Source organism: Mobula birostris, chromosome 13, assembly GCF_030028105.1.
Source record: "Mobula birostris isolate sMobBir1 chromosome 13, sMobBir1.hap1, whole genome shotgun sequence".
Lineage (NCBI taxonomy): Eukaryota > Metazoa > Chordata > Chondrichthyes > Myliobatiformes > Myliobatidae > Mobula > Mobula birostris.
This window is the reverse complement of record NC_092382.1, coordinates 107567699-107584243: the sequence shown is the minus strand read 5'-3', so window position 1 is coordinate 107584243 and position 16545 is coordinate 107567699. Positions and strand designations below refer to the sequence as shown.

General features: G+C 48.1%; 1 protein-coding gene across 1 annotated transcript; it reads left to right on the top strand.

The window, feature by feature from the left end:
- The first annotated feature begins 968 nt into the window (after window positions 1–968).
- On the top strand, window positions 969–16492 carry LOC140207304 (oxidized low-density lipoprotein receptor 1-like). Its single transcript, XM_072275800.1, has 6 exons — window positions 969–997; window positions 5458–5568; window positions 11145–11261; window positions 12880–13146; window positions 14507–14649; window positions 16256–16492. Exons 1-6 carry the CDS (start codon window positions 973–975, stop codon window positions 16364–16366), a joined length of 774 nt encoding a protein of 257 aa, XP_072131901.1. The 5' UTR covers window positions 969–972; the 3' UTR covers window positions 16367–16492.
- The last annotated feature ends 53 nt before the right edge of the window (window positions 16493–16545 follow it).

Below are 16545 nucleotides of genomic sequence, written 5' to 3'. Positions count from 1 at the left end.
TGCGCCACTGGACAAGGAAGGCGGAGAAAGTCTGTGGAGGGAACTAGTTTCGAGGGGAGATGTTACCCCACTCGGAGGGGAGGGTTCATTCACCACGGTGGGGGTTTGTCCTGGGGCCTTGCTTTCTCGCAGACTGCAGATCTGACGGTCCGGCGATTAGCAGGAGCAGTGGCTGCGTCGGACGCGTAAACCAGGAACCAACGGTGGATGCACATCTCCCCGAAAATACAGGTTCGATATGAGTGACACAAGTCTCCTTCATTTCCTTCTGCCCTTATTATCTTCTCCCTCCTTTCCATTCCTTTTCTCCTTCCCTCTCCATTTTTTTTCCTCTCAACGTCCTTCGTCTACATTCCTCTCCTTCAACCCTTCCCACGCATCTCTCTGCCCTCTCTGTAGTGCTCCATTTGCCCCTCCCTCTGCTCCTCCCCGCTCCCTCTCATTCCGTTTCTCTCTCTGCCTCTCGTTCTCCAGTTCACCGCCATCTTTTCTCCCTCTCTCCCAATCTCTCTCCAAATCTCCTCACCCTCTATTTCTCTACCTCACTCCGTTCTCCTCTCGTTTACCATCTTCTACACACTTACTTTCCCTTCTTTCCCATCTCTCTCCCCACAGTCTCCCTCCTCTCAGCTCCTGTAGCATCTGTACACTGCCGCCCACTTCTCTCTGTCTCTGCAGATTCCCAATCGGTCTCCTCCCTTCCCTTCCCTTACTCCACACTTTCAACACTCCCCACTCCCCCCCAGTCTAATATCTCTCGGCCTCCCTCTCCAACATCCTCTTTCTCTGTGCTCCCCGCACTTCCTCTCCCTGCTCTGCCTTCCTCTCTGTGTCAGCTGTCCATCTGGTGTTTGCTGGAGTCGGACCGCCTTATCGACACGGACTTCCTCTAATAACGGCTCCTTCCCCTTCGTGAGCTCAGAGACACAGAGAGTCCTGAACAAGATGGACGTGAATGTGGAGCTCGCCGAAATGGGCCCGCAGTCTCCTTCAAACGGTGAGTGGGGCAGAAAAACGGAGGCGGGGGGGGGGTGTGGAGAGATAGATCCATTCTGTATTCATAGAAACACAGAAACATAGAGAATAGGTGCAGAAGTAGGTCACTCGGCCCTTCGAGCCTGCATCGGCATTCAGTATGATCATGGCTGATCATCCAACTCAGAACCATGTACCAGCCTTCCCTCCATACCCCCTGATCCCTTTAGCCACAAGGGCCATCTCTAACTCCCTCTTAAATATAGCCAATAAACTGGCCTCAACTATTTCCTGTGGCAGAGAATTCCACAGATTCACCACTCTCTGTATGAAGAGATTTTTCCTAATCTCGATCCTAAAAGGATTCCCCTTTATCCTCAAACTGTGAACCCTCGTTCTGGACACTCCCAACATCGGGAACAATCCTCTTGCATCTAGCCTGTCCAATCCCTCTAGGATTTTATACGTTTCGATAAGATCCCCCCTCAATCTTCCAAATTCCAACGAATATAAGCCTAGTCGATCTGGTCTTCCATCATATGAAAGTCCTAACATCCCAGGAATCAATCTGGTGAACCTTCTTTGCCCTCCCTCTATGACAAGGATGTGTTTCCTCAACTTAAGGGACTAAATCTGCACACAATACTCCACGTGTGGTCTCATCAAGGCCTTGTACAACTGCAGTAGTACCTTCCTGCTCCTGTACTCGGATCCTCTTGTTATGAATGCCAGCATACCATTCGCCTATTTCACCGCCTGCTGTATCTGCATGCCCAATTTCAATGACTGGTGTATAATAAGACCCAGGTCTCGTTGCACCTCCCCTTTTCCTAATCGGCCACCATTCAAATAATAATCTGTTTCCCTGTTTTGCCCCCAAAGTGGATGAACTCACATTTATCCACGTTACATTTCATCTGCCATGAATTTGCCCACTCACCTAACCTATCCAAGTCACCCTGCATCCACTTCCTCTGAGCTAACACTGCCGCCCAGCTTCGTGTCATCCGGAAACTTGGAGATGCTGCATTTAATTCCCTCATCTAAGTCATTAATATACTGTAAACAACTGGGGTCCCAGCACTGAGCCTTGCTGTACCCCACTAGTCGCTGCCTGTCATTCAGAAAAGATCCCGTTTATTCCAGCTCTTTGTTTCCTGTCTGCCAAACAATTCTCTACCCACATCAATATCCTACACCCAGTACCGTGTGGTTGAAGTTTGCACACTAACCTCCTGTGTGGGACCTTGTCAAAAGCCTTTTGAAAATCCAAATATTCCACATCCACTTGTTCTCCCCTATCCACTCTACTAGTTACATCCTCAAAAAATTCTATGAGATTCGACAGACACGATTTTCCTTTCACAAATCCATGCTGACTTTGTCCGATGATTTCACCGCTTTCCAAATGTGCTGTTTTCACATCTTTGATAACTGACTCTAGCATTTTCCCCAACGGCGATGTTAAGCGAACCGGTCTAGAATTCCCCGGTGTCGAGGATCCTCCCACCGCCCCGGGGCCCGGCGAACTGTCAACCACTGCACAGACAGGTCAGAGGTCGCAGTAATAACGTCATTCTGGAGCGTTTCACGAGTCATGCACCCAAGTCTCCCATTACCTAATGCTTCTGAACAGAGCACTCGTTCCACAGACGGACCACCATCTGGGTAACAAAAGGTTGTCACTCGGCTGCCCAAGTAAATCTCTTTCCCCTCTCATCTTTGCCCTGGGCGCTCTGGTACTCGATTCTCCAGGCCGAGACAATGGGATTGTGCTCATTCACCCGATCTATGGCCCTCGTGGTTTGTACACCTCAGTAAGGTCATCCTTGCCCTCAACATAAAGACCCAACCTGCCCGACTTCTCTCAGTAATTCAGTCCCTCACGTCCAGTCAATATCTGCAATTCTTTCCAGCTCAAAGTGTTGCAAGACTCAGCTAATAATGATCAGGGAGGCACAGGGCGATCTGTATTTGCCGTCAAGTAGCCGTATTGTCTAATCTGACAAATAGATGAAGCACGGAATATTGCCTCCGCACCAGTTTATTTTTCAGCCAGCCATTCTTGTTTGTCAGTCAGCCATTCCTGTTTGGCGTGGTGTCAGGATCGGTCTCCTTTCAGATTAACCGGGCCTCGACCCTTTATTTTTTTTTTTACCCTCAACCCGGCACGGATGGAAAACGTGTCCGGGGGGTGGGGTGCTTGTGAATGTGGCCCGTCTTGGATTCGAACTCGGGAACTTTCGCTCCGGATCCGGCGCTGATGCTATTGCGTCACTAGCCGGCCGCCGTACCAGCTAAGTTATCCTGACCTTTCATGCTCGGTCACAGTACAGAAAGGTTGTTACTAGGTACAAAAGAGTTTTTGCTGCTGGCCACATGCTCCTCGTAAGCGTTTTGAGTTTCCACATGTCCAAGATTTAGTTGTTCTGTTTCTGCGTGACCTCCAGCAACACACTTGAAACGTCTTTTTTTTCCAAAATCATGAATTGCATTCCAGTGTCATTGTCTAGTGGTCACGATTCTGACCTTTAAAACATTTTCATTGGGTCTGCTCCATTTATTGTCCTCTTAGGAGCAAATCACAATCTGTAATTTGTGGCTCGCAGACAAACATTCACAATTCCGCATGTTATACCCGATCAAAGAACACCTCGCAAATGACGTCTTATTTGGAAATGATCCCCAGTTGGCAGATTGCCCGAGACATCACTGTGTCTAATTTAAATCACGGATCAACCAAGCGACTAACACACAAAATGGAGAACAGAATCTTTTCATGAAATGACTGCCTCCCTCTGCTCCCTCGCGGCAGGAGCAAAGCCATCTGCATCTATTGTCCCTGATTCATTTGATATCACCATTCTTCAGACTGCGTTTCTTTCTGGCCAACAAATAATATCCTTCCTGCAGCAAGGCGACCAAAACTGGACCCGTACTCAAGGTGTGGCATCGCCGAAACCATGTTCGTCTGCAACGGGTCCTCCCCACTACTCTACTCGGTGTAGTTACTGAGGAAGAACGGCGTGTCAGACGCCCCATTCACCGCCCTGTGTACCTGTGACTCCACTTTCAGGGATCCATATACCTGCAGACCCGTGTCTCTTTGCTCCACAACTCTCTCCAGGGACCCTCCAGTTCACTGTGAAAGTTTACCCTTATTTGTCTTCCTGGAATATGAAAGCAAATTAGTCAGTCAAATCTCCCTGGGCTCCACACCATTATATAGAGTAGCCTATGAAGTGGAGGAATTAATTAGAATTACTGGAGTCCCTATACTTTATATCCACTGCTCTGCAATCGTCAGCCTTCTTAGCTCCCCAGTCAGCTGGGTACGTTCCTGTAGTTCCTCGCCCATCTTTTCTGATGCACCACCGAAAGCATCCAATCACAATGCAGCTCGACTTGAGGGAAACCACTCCGTCCGTGACCGGAAATAAAATGCAGAGAGTCGTGGACACAGCTCAGCAGATCAGGGGAACCAGTCTCACCTCCACCGACTCTCTCTGCACTTGCCGCTGCGTCGCTAAAGCAGACAGCCTAATAAAGATCCCCGTCCACCCTGGATAATTGTATTACCCTCTATCACCACCTATCGGTGGAAGATAGTAAAGCACGTTTCACCAGCCTCAAAGACAGTTTCTAACCTGCTTCATCAGACAAATTAATAGACCAGTATTCTGATAAGTTGTATTCTTTACTTCAAAGTTTACCTCGCCGTCGTCCTTGCGCCTTATTGTCTTTCTGAACTGGTCTTCTTCTGTAACTGTGACACTTTAGTTTGCATTCTGTTACTCTTTTACCCTGTTCTACTCCAATGAAGGGATCTGTATCTGTGGCATTCCACTGGGACCTCTTCTGTCTGTGATGTATATGCCGGGGGGGTGAGGAGTGAGGACAGTCGGAGAGTCGGTGAGGAAGGAGCACAGTGTAAACTTAAAACACTCTCTCCCTTTTCTAACCTCATTCTCTTTCTCTCCTTCGCTTCTCCCCGTCCCTTTCTCTCACCCTTCACCTCTCTCTCTCTACCCTCTCTCCCCTCCTTTATTACCCCGTCCCTCTCTCAAACTCTTTCCCCTACTGTCTCACACTGTTCCCTTGTCTTCACCCTCTCCGCTCAGTGTTATCCCTTCCTGAACCACATTCATTCTTCCCAGTTCTCTGTGTGCCTGTATTCCGCTCATCTCCCCTCCACGCTTTCCGCTCCTCTCTATCCAGCTCTATCTCCCTCTCCCCGATGGTTTCTCCTCTCGCTCTTTCCCCTTTCTAAAATAATCTTCTTTCTCTTCTCCATCCTTCTCTCACAGTTCTCCGCACACTCTCCCTTCTCAATCACCCATTCTTTCAGGCGCCATGCGCCTCGCTTACCCCTCTCTCTCTTCTGATGTCTCTTCTCTCTCTCCGCGACTCTCTCCCCCATTCTCTATTCTCTACCCCTGTCTCAATCTCTCCCTAATCTGCCTGTCTGACTTTCTCTCCCAGACGGCCTGACCGCCACCAGCTCAGAGTTGAACATTGGGAAAGACATCGATGAGCGCGAGGATCCTCCCATTGCCTCGGGATCCGGAGGGATGCCAACCACTGCACAAACAGGTCAGAGTTCACAGTAGTGACGCCATTTTGGAAACGCCAGGTGTCATTCGCTCAAGATATTCAAATTTCTAATTAGAAACATAGATACATAGAGCACCTACAGCGCAATACAGAGCCTTCGGCCTACAGAGTAGTGCCGAACATGTCTCTACCTTAGAAATTACTACGCTTACCTATACCCCTCTAATTGACTAAGCTCCATGTACCTATCCAAAAGTCTCTAAAAATACCCTGTCGTATACTCCTCCACCACCGTTGCCGGCAGCCCAATCCACGCACTCACCACTCTCTGAGTAAAGAAGTTACCCCTGGCATCTCCTCTGTACCTACTCCCCAGCACCTTGAACATGTGTCCTCTTGTGGCAACGATTTCAGCCCTGGGAAAAAGCCTCTGACTATCCACACGTTCAATGCCTCTCATCATCCTGTACACCTCTCTCAGATCACCTCTCATCCTCCGTCACTCCAAGGAGAAAAGGTCGTGTTCACTCAACCTATTCTCATACGGCATGCTTCCCAATCCCGGCCACATCCTTGTAAATTTCGTCCGCACCCTCTTAGGGCTTCCACATCCTTCCTGTAGTGAGGCGACCAGAACTGAGCACAGTACTCCAAGTTTGACCGGGGTCCAATACATGCTTCAACAACTCCTCGTAGCTACTAAATTAAATTTCACTATTGATGAAGACCGATACACCATACACCTTCTTAACGACAGGGTCAACCCGCGCAGCTTATTTGAGTTTGTTATGGACCCGGACCCCAAAATCCCTCCGATCCTCCACACTGCCAAGCGTCATAACATTAATATTATATTCTGCCATCATATTTGACCTACCACAATGAACCACATCACACTTACCTGGGTTGAACTCAATCTGCCACTTCTAAGCCCAGTTTTGCAGTATATCAATGCTTCGCAGTAACTTCTGACAGCCGTCCACACTATCCACAACACCTCCAACCTTTGTGTCATCAGCAAACTTTCTAACCCTTCCCTCCATTTCCTGATCCAGGTCATTTATAAAATTCACCAATAGCAGGAGACCCAAAACAGATCCCTGAGGCACACCACTGGTGACCGACCTCCATGCAAAATGTGACCCGTCTACAACCTGACTTCTCCTTCTGTGGGCAAGCCAGTTCTGGATCCACAAAACAATGCCCCCTTGGATACAATGCCTCCATACTATCTCAATAAGCCTTGCATGCGGTACCTTATCAAAGGCCTTGCTGAAATCCATTTCCACTGCACCTACTGCTGTTCCTTCATCAATGTGTTTAGTCTCATCCTCAAAAATTTCAATCAGGCTCGTAAGGTATGAACTGCCTATGACAAATCCATGCTGACTACACCTAATCATGTTGTACGTTTCCAAATGTTCATAATTCCTGACTCTCAAGATCTTATCCATCAACTTACCAACTACTGAGGTCAAACTCTGTGGTCTATAATTTTTTTGAGCTATCTCAACTCAATTTCTTGAATAAATGAGCAATATACGCAACGCTCCAGTCCTCCGGAATCTCTCCCTCACCATTGATGATGCAAAGATCATCGGCAGAGGCTCAGCAATCTTCTCCCCCGCCTCACAGTAGCCTGGGGTACACCTCATCTGGTCCCGGCGATTTATCCAACTTAGTGTTTTCCAAAAGCTCCAACACATCCTCTTTCTTAATGCCTACATTCTCAAGCCTTTCAGCCTGTTGCAAGTCATCACTACAATCACCGAGGTCATTTTCCGTAGTGAATATTGAAATAAAGTTTTCAGTAACTTCCTTTGCTACTTCCTCCGGTTCCATATTCACTTTCCCACTGTCACATTTTATAGGTCCTTTTCTTTCGCGTCTTACCCCTTGCTCTTCACATGCTTGGACAATGCCTTTGGCGTTTCCTTGATCCTGCCCGCCAGCGCCTTCTCATGCCCCCTTCTGGGTCTCCTAATTTCCTTCTTAAGATTCTTCCTATCAGACTTATAATCTTCTCGAGCTCTAACATTACCGAGCTCTCTGAACCTTTTGTAATCGTTCCCTTTATTATCTTGTATATAAGATGACGAGAGGCATTGATGGTGTGGACAGTCAGTGGCTTTTTCCCCCAGGGCTGAAATGGTCGCCACAAGAGGACACAGTTTTAAGGTGCTGGGGAGTAAGTACGGGGGAGATGTCAGGGCTATGTTTTTCACTCAGAGAGTGGTGAGTGCGTGGAATGGGCTGCCGGCAACAGTGGTGGAGGCGGATACGATAGAGTCTTTTAAGAGACCTTTGGATTGCGACATGGAGCTCAGTAACATAGAGGGGTATAGGTAAGCCCAGAAATTTCTAAGGGAGGACATGTACGTCACAACTTGTAGGCCGAAGGGCCTGTATTGTGCTGTAGGTTTTCTATTCTATTCTGTTCTATTCTTTTCCCTTTGACTGGAATAATTCATCTGCCTCGACCACTTTCCTGGGAGCTCATTGCACCTCCAGACTGTGCTGTTTATAAATAATCGGGATGAATTTGTAGATGGGTGCGTTGCTCAGTTTCATGAGTTGCACGATGCGACGATTCAGTGATATGAAGAACAACAGGATGACAGGACCGTTTAGAGATAAAGTTGGGAAGATGTTCCTGGAGTCTGTGGAAGCGAGAGAGGTCCTCAATGAATGTTTCTCGACGGTATTCGCCAATGAGAGGGAACTTGATGACGGTGCGGACAACATGAGGGAGGTTGATGCTCTGAAGTATGTAGATATCAAGGCATAGGAGGTGTTGGAGTTGTTAAAATCCATTAGGACGGATAAGTCCCTGGGGCCTGACAGAATATTCCCCAGGCTGCTTAACGAGGCGAGGGAAGGGATTGCTGAGCCTTTAGCGAGGAACATTATGTCCTCGTTGTCTAAGGGAATGGCACCGGAGGATTGGAGGCAATGAGGTTTGTCCCCTTGTACAAAAAAGGTTGTATGGATAGTCCGGTTAATTGTAGACCAGTGAGCCTCACGTTGGTGGTGGGAAAACGATTGGAAATGATTCTTAGAGAAAGGATCTATGGGCATTTAGAGAATCATGGAAGAGTCAGCATGGCTTTGTGAAGGATAGATTGTGTCTAACAATCCTGATAGAGTTCTTTGAAGAGGTGACCAGGCATATAGATGAGGGTAGTGCAGTGGACGTGATCTATATGGATTTTAGTAAGGCACTTAACAAGGATCCACACGGTAGGCTTATTCAGAAAGTCAGAAGACATGGGATCCAAGGACGTTTTACCAGGTGGATTCAGAATTGGTTTGCCTGCAGAAGGCACAGTGTCATAATGGAAGGAATACATTCTGATTGGAGGGTTGTGACTAGTGGTGTCCCACAAGGATCGGTTCTGGGATCTCTACTTTTCGTGATAACGATATGGATGTTGGGGTAGAAGGGTGTGTTGGCAAGTTTGCAAACGAGACAAAGGTTGGAGGTGCTGTAGATAGTGTAGAGGATTGTCGAAGATTGCAGAGAGACATTTATGGGATGCAGAAGTCGGCTGAGAAGAGGCAGATGGAGTTCAGCCCGCAGAAGTGTGAGGTGATACACTTTGGAAGGACAAACAGCAAGGCAGAGTGCAAAGTAAATGGCAGGAAACTTGATAGTGTGGAGGAGCAGAGGGCTCTGGGGTGCATGTCCAGACATCCCTGAAAGTTGCTTCACAGGTAGATAGGGTAGTTAGGAAAGCGTATGAGGTGTTAGCTTTCATCAGTCGAGGAATAGAGTTTTAAGAGTCGTAAGGTAACCATGCAGTTCTATAAAACTTTGGCTAAGCCACACTTGGGGTACTGTGTCCAATTTTGGTCGTCTCACTACTGCAAGGACGTGGAAGCATTGGAAAGGGTACGGGCAAGATTTACCAGGATGCTGCCTGGTTCAGAGAGTATGGATTATGATCAGATATGAATGGAGCTAAGGCTTTACTCTTTGGAGAGAAGGACTATTAGAGGAGATATGAAAGGCGTATACAAGATATCAAGAAGAATAGATGGAGTGCCTCTTCCCCAGGGCCTCACTGCTCAATTGTAGAGGTCATGGATTTAATGTAAGGGGTGGGAAGTTCAAGGGGGATATTAGAGGAAGTATTTTTACTCAGAGAGTGGTTGGTGCGTGGAATACACTGCCTGAGTCAATGGTGGAGGCAGACAGTAGTGAAATTTAAGAGACTAGTGGACATGTATATGGCGGAATTTAATGTTTAGCGTTATGTGGAAGGCAGGGTTTGAGAGTCGCACAACATTGTGGGCCGAAGGGCCTGTACTGTGCTGTATTATTCTATGTTCTATGGGTGTCATTGTGGATCGTGTTGAAAACTGGCAAAAATATTCAATGGGACATAAATCAGTCACAGATACGGTTGGAGAAATGACAGAGTTAAGTCCGTCATGTATCCAAAGTGTGAAAAAAAGAACAAAGCGGGCAAACAGTAATAGAACTGTGAACAAATAATAATCTCTGAATCCAGACGGCCAATAGTCAGTAGATCGCATGTATCATAATCTTGTGGTCTCCTGGACCTGATGGAATACACCCTCGGGCTCTGAAGGAATTGGGCGGAGAGATTGCCGAGGCATCAGGAGTTCCACAGGGGTCGGTGTTGGGACGGCTGATCTTTACGATGTTTGTCAATGATTTAGGCGATAGGATTCATGGATTTCTTGTATAAATTTCCGATGATAAAAAGATATGTGGATGAGCAGCTGGTGTTGAGGAAACAGAGAGACTTAGACAGTTTAAGGGAATGGAAAAAGACGTGCCAAATGAAATGCGATGCTGGAAACTGTATGATCATGCACTATTGTGGATGAAATAAGCACGCAGATTACTATTTGAATGATGAGAGAATTCAAAATGCCGAAATGCAAAGGGACTTGGAAGTACTGGTGCAAGGTACCCTAAAGGGTAATCTCCAGGTTCATTGGGTGGTGGAAAAAGCGAAAGAAATGTTGACATTCATTTCTAAAGGTCTAGAATGTAAGAACTGCAATGTGATGTTGAGGCATCAAAAAGCACCCCTGAGACCACAGTTAGAGTATTGTGTGCAGTTTTCGGCTCCTGATATATACTGACATAAGACATGGTTCAGAGAAGATCTCGATGACGAACATCTGGCAGCTCTTGGGCTGCCTTCCCTGGAGCTGAATAGAATGAGGGGGGACCTCATTGAAACTTTTCCAATGTTGAAAGGCCTGAACAGATTAGATATGGAAATGTTATTTCCCATGGTAGCGGGGTCTAGGACAAGAGGGCACGACTTCAGGATTGAAGGGCGTCCTTTTAGAACTTAGATGCGGCGAAATTCGTTTCGTCAGAGGGTGTTAAATCCGTGGATTTTCTTTACCACAAGCAGCTGTGGAAGCCAAGTCATTGGGTGCATTTAAGGTAGAGATAGATACGTTCTTGATTAGCTAACGTTTCAAAGGGTATGGGGAGAAGGCAGGCGAGTGGGGATGACTGGTAGAATTAGATCAGCCCATGATTCAATATCCGAGAAGACTCGAAGGTCCGAATGTCCTACGTCTGCTCCCATATCATATGGTCCTATGACCGTATGGTCTCTCCACAGGTGCGCATGAACAGGAGTCGAAACTGAAGATCGGAAATAGACCGTTCCGTCTGATCTGCCTACTCTGTCTAGTCACGTCCGCCCTCATCTTGATAGTGATCGGACTCTCGATCCATGGTGAGTGGAACGATCTCCGTGTGGAGTCAGACCATAAATAAAGAGAGTGGAATAAATTGTTATTGTAAAACACCACAGCGACACCGACACGTCCCTTACTGTAACAAGGATTAAAACCGACCACCATATCACGGACACATCCCTAACCGTGATAAAGACACGGTCTTCACCTGAACACAATGAAGACACACCCTGACACCGTCACGCCATTCACCATAACATGAACAATACTGTCACTGTAGCACTGTCACGATCATCCACGAGACACAGATACACTGCTGACCGCAGCACGGATGCGGAACATCGCCGTGACAACACGTGGCAGTCACACTGACCGCAACGTAACACTCACTGTAACATCGACATGCCCCTGACCGTATCACTGATAAACTCCTCAAGGCAACACCGAAACGCACCTCACAATGACACCGAAACCCTCTTCACTCTGACACTGAGGTACCGTACACCGTGGCACCTTCACATTCCTCAACGTGATCCTCTCAGCACCGCCTCATGACAAAGACCCACACGTCACTGTAACACCCCTTACCGAGACAGTATCACCGCTCAACATAACACCGATGCACCGCTCACTGAGGCAATTACACAGAACATAGAACATAGAACACAGACTAGTACAGCACAGTACAGGCTCTTCGGCCCACAATGTTGTGCCGAACCTCAAACCCTGCCTCCCATATAAGCCCCCACTTTAAATTTCCTCCAGATGCCTGTCTAGTAGTCTCTTAAACTTCACTAGTGTATCTGCTTCCACCACTGACTCAGGCAGTGCATTCCACGCACCAACCACTCTCTGAGTAAAAAACCTTCCTCTAATATCCCCCTTGAACTTCCCACCCCTTACCTTAAAGCCATGTTCTCTTGTATTGAGCAGTGGTGCCCTGGGGAAGAGGCGCTGGCTATCCACTCTATCTATTCCTCTTATTATCTTGTACACCTCTATCATGTCTCCTCTCATCCTCCTTCTCTCCAAAAAGTAAAGCCCTAGCTCCCTTAATCTCTTATCATAATGCATACTCTCTAAACCAGGCAGCATCCTGGTAAATGTCCTCTGTACCCTTTCCAATGTTTCCACATCCTTCCTATAGTGAGGTGACCAGAACTGGACACAGTTCCCACACCTCATTCTGACACTGTCACACGCACCGTGGCCATGACATGCCTCTCACCGTGACACAGACACACCCCTCTCTGTGAGACTAGCATACCCCACACCATGACACAGTTACTCCACTCACCGTGACGTCACAAGGTCCCTCACTCTGACATTTCCCTCGCGGTGCCATCGAGATTCACTTCATTGTGACCCGGCACAACTCTCGCCGGGGCTCAGAAACACCTATCACAGTGACACCGACACGTCCCTCACTGCAACTCGAATATGCACCTCACGATACTGCCGCAGACACCCAATATAACAACAAAACCTTCACTGGGGCATTGATAAACCCCTCAGCGTGAAACGACACGCCGACGCCTCTCACTGTGACACCATTCACCGTGACACTGGCATAACGCTCTCTGTGACCCGCTCGGTAGCATGATGCTGACTCACGTGTCACTGTAAACGCTAAACATCCTTCACCATCTCTCTCAGTATCACAGATTCGTCAGTCTCAGACCGCCCTCGACCAAAACTGCCATGAGTTAAACTCAACCCTTCAAGCCAAGGTCTCTGAGATATCCCACCTGAATCACTCCGAGAAAACCTGTCTCAAGAATCTTACTGCGCTCAAAACCAATCTGTCCGTTCTTGTACGAATGCACAACGATCTCCGGCACCAGATCACTGAGATAAAAACGAAGCTCAGATCCGTCAAGAACAGCATGGCTCAAATCTGTGAATTCTTGATCAGCAGAAGAGGTGAGGCGTCATCCCCCTCATTAACCCGCTCTTCACCACAGACCAGGCATAGAGAGAGGAAGCGTCACTCTGTGCTTGACATCGGGAGTGAGTGAAGAGATGTTATGGAAGGGGATTCACTCTGTGTTTGACCGGTGAGTGTGTGATGGTGTTGCGTGGAGGAAGTTTCACTTTATTACTGAACCCAGGAGAGTGTGATTGGACGTTGTGGAGGTGGTGTCACTCTGTGTCTCCCCACGGGATTGTGAGACGTAACATTACTGCTTCACGCTATGTCTGGCTCCGGGAATCACTGATGTGACGGTATGGATCCAGCTTCACCCTGTTTCTGACAGGCGGGTTGTATGATATGACAGGATCCAGAGAGCTTCACCCCATGTCTGATCAATGAATGGTGTTGTGACACCGTGGAGAGAGAGTTTTACTCTGAATCCGGGAGTGTGCGACGGGACGGTGCAGAGGGGGCTTCACTCTGTGTCTGACTCCAGGAGTGTGTGATGGGACGGTGCAGAGGGAGATTCACTCTGTGTCTGACCACGGGAGTGTGTGATGGGACGGTGCAGAGGGAGCATCACTCTGTGTCAGACACCGGGAGTGTGTGATGGGACGGTGTGGAGGGAGCTTCTCTCCATGTCTGATCCCGGAAGTGTGTGATAGAAAGGTGTGGAGGGATCTTAATCTATGTCTGACCACGGTGGTGAGTGATGGGACGGAGTGGAGGGAGCTTCACTCTGTGCCTGACCCTGGCTGGGTATGATGTAACAGCGTAAGGGAGTTCTACTCTGTGTTTGTCCACTGGATTCTGTGATGGGACAGTGCTGAAGGAGACTCCTTCGGTGTCTGGCAACGAGTTGCATGATTAGAAGTTGCGGAGGGAGCTAAAATCTGCTCTCACTCCGAGAGTGTGTGACCGGACGCTGTGGATTCAAATTCGATTTGTGTCTATCCCTCAGGAAATCTGTGACAGCATGGCGGGAAGGAGCACGTAACTGACTCCTGAAGTTTGTGATGGGAAGCAGTTGAGGGACCGACACCCTGTGACGGGTTCCGAGAGTGTGTAATTGGGTGTCGTGTAGGGAGATTTAATTTGAGTCTGACACCAGGAGAGTGTAATGGGACATTGCGCATGAGCTTCAATTTCAGTCCGAACACGGGAATGCGTGATAGGAGGCTGTGCGGGGAGTTTGTATCAGACCCCGGGCACGTGTACTGGGGCAGTTCACTGGGAGCCTCAATCTGTGTGTGATCCTGGGAGTCTGTAATGGACGGTGTGGAGGAAGCTTCACTCCACCTCTGACTCCGGGAGTGTGCGATGGGAGCAATGGAGGGAGATTCACTGTTCTTCGTTCCTGATTTGCAGAGGAAAGGTGTCCTAGGAACTGGACCGAAAGCGCAGATCGGTGTTATTTCATATCCACCTTGGAGAAATCTTATGATGCAGCGAGGAATCATTGTTCAAACGTTGATGCAAGTCTCCTCGAAATCAATTCAAACAAGGAAAAGGTATGTGTCACACCGTGAGAAGCGATATGGAGAACAATCATACACTCCCGGGGTTTAACAAAGATTCAATCATTGCACACCGTCACCCACACATCCCGGGGATAGACACGGAGTGGAACTCCCTCCAGAATCAGAATCAGAATCAGGTTTATTTTCACCGGCATGTGACGTGAAACTTAACTTAGCAGCAGCAGTTCAATGCAACACATAATCCAGCAGAGAGAGAGAGAGAGAATAATAAAAATATAAAACATAATGAAAAAAACAACAACAAATCAATCACGTATATTAATTATTTAAATTGTGTAGAAAAAATGTTGTAAAAAGTGAAGTAATGTCCCAATCCTCAAAGTCCATTCAGGAATCGGATCGTGGAGGGGAAGAAGTTGCTCCTGAATTATTGAGTGTGTGCCTTCCGGCCTCTGTACCTCCTACCTGATGGTAACAGTGAGAAAAGGCCATGCCCAGGGTGGTAGAGGTCCTTAATAATGGACGCTGCCTTTCTGAGACAGTGCTCCCTGAAGATGTCCTGGGTACTTTGTAGGCTAATTCCCAAGATGGAGCTGACTAGAATTACGGACTTCTGTAGCTCCTCTTGGTCCTGTGCAGTAGCCCCTCCATACCAGACAGTGATACAGCCTGTCAGAATGCTCTCCATGGTACAAATATAGAGCTTTTTGAGTCTGACAGAATTAAGTCCCTCCACACCGCCCCATCACACAGTACCGGGGTCAGACACAGAGTGAATCTCCCTCCACAAAGTCCCATCACACAGTCCAAGGATCAGACGCTGGGTCATTCCATCTCTGTCCCATCTCTTCACTTTTTCCTGCCGTCAGGCATGGAGAGAGGGTAATTGTTACCCTCAGGTTCGACCAGCATGCGTTTGTCTGGGGGTCGGGGGCAACACTGCCTCCGGCCCGGCCAAACTGAGAAATCTCGTTTGTGTGGATGTACCGTGATGTGTTGCCCGGTTACAAATCAATCCCACGAAATAACGAGCAGTGCACCGTATGCAATTAAACGATAGAGCTTCAGGGTTCTTAATTTAACTGTAGGGTCAGCATCGAAAACGAAGAGAAAAAGGGCCCATTTTAACGAAACAGTCTAAAGCGCTCGCTGTAGCTCACTCTTTTCCCGTCCGTTCGTTCTCCATCAATTTCCCACGGGCGTCGTCACCTCTCGACTCCATTCTAAGTCCGCTCAAGCCTGCAGTCTCCGACTTCCCCGTTCTGGCATCGTCTCTCGGAATCTTTTCTCGAACAAAAGCCATGGAACCCAGGCTCCCGGACACACAAGAAATTAAACCATCCCCATCGTGGGAGGCCACACAGTCCCAAGGGCCCATTATCTCTAGTCAGAACAGCTCGAGAGAATCTATCTGTCAGCACCTTCCAGCACAGACGACAGCCTGCTGCAGCTGCTGTGTTATACAAAATGCAGACCAGCCACAGCCCTGCAGAACCTCGCGTCATGCTGTCTTCAGCTTCTGAGAGACGGCGCACCGCACGATCTAGTTTATCTGTGCATGCTCATGCTCTTTCTATGCCTGATGCGAGACACTGGATAGAAGCTTCCTTCACTGTGCGATCAGAATGTGGAACAGCCTTCCAGATGCTGTGGTTGGAAACAACTGCGACGATGGGTCCAAGCCTTCAAGAGCCGGGTGCACAAACTCCTATCCTCTCTGGGAGGGAAGTCACATGCTTCTTCATAAGCGATCATGAAGGGGACCCGGATGGCAATGCTTGGTTTTTCGCAGGTAGGGTTAATACCTGACTTTCAAGAGCGCTTGTGAGTTATGTTCCGGCTGGACTTAATCCTTAAACTGCCGGAAAAAAGTGCGGGGAAAAAAAAAAAAAAACAGGTGCTGTTTTATCCCGATAGGGATTAGTT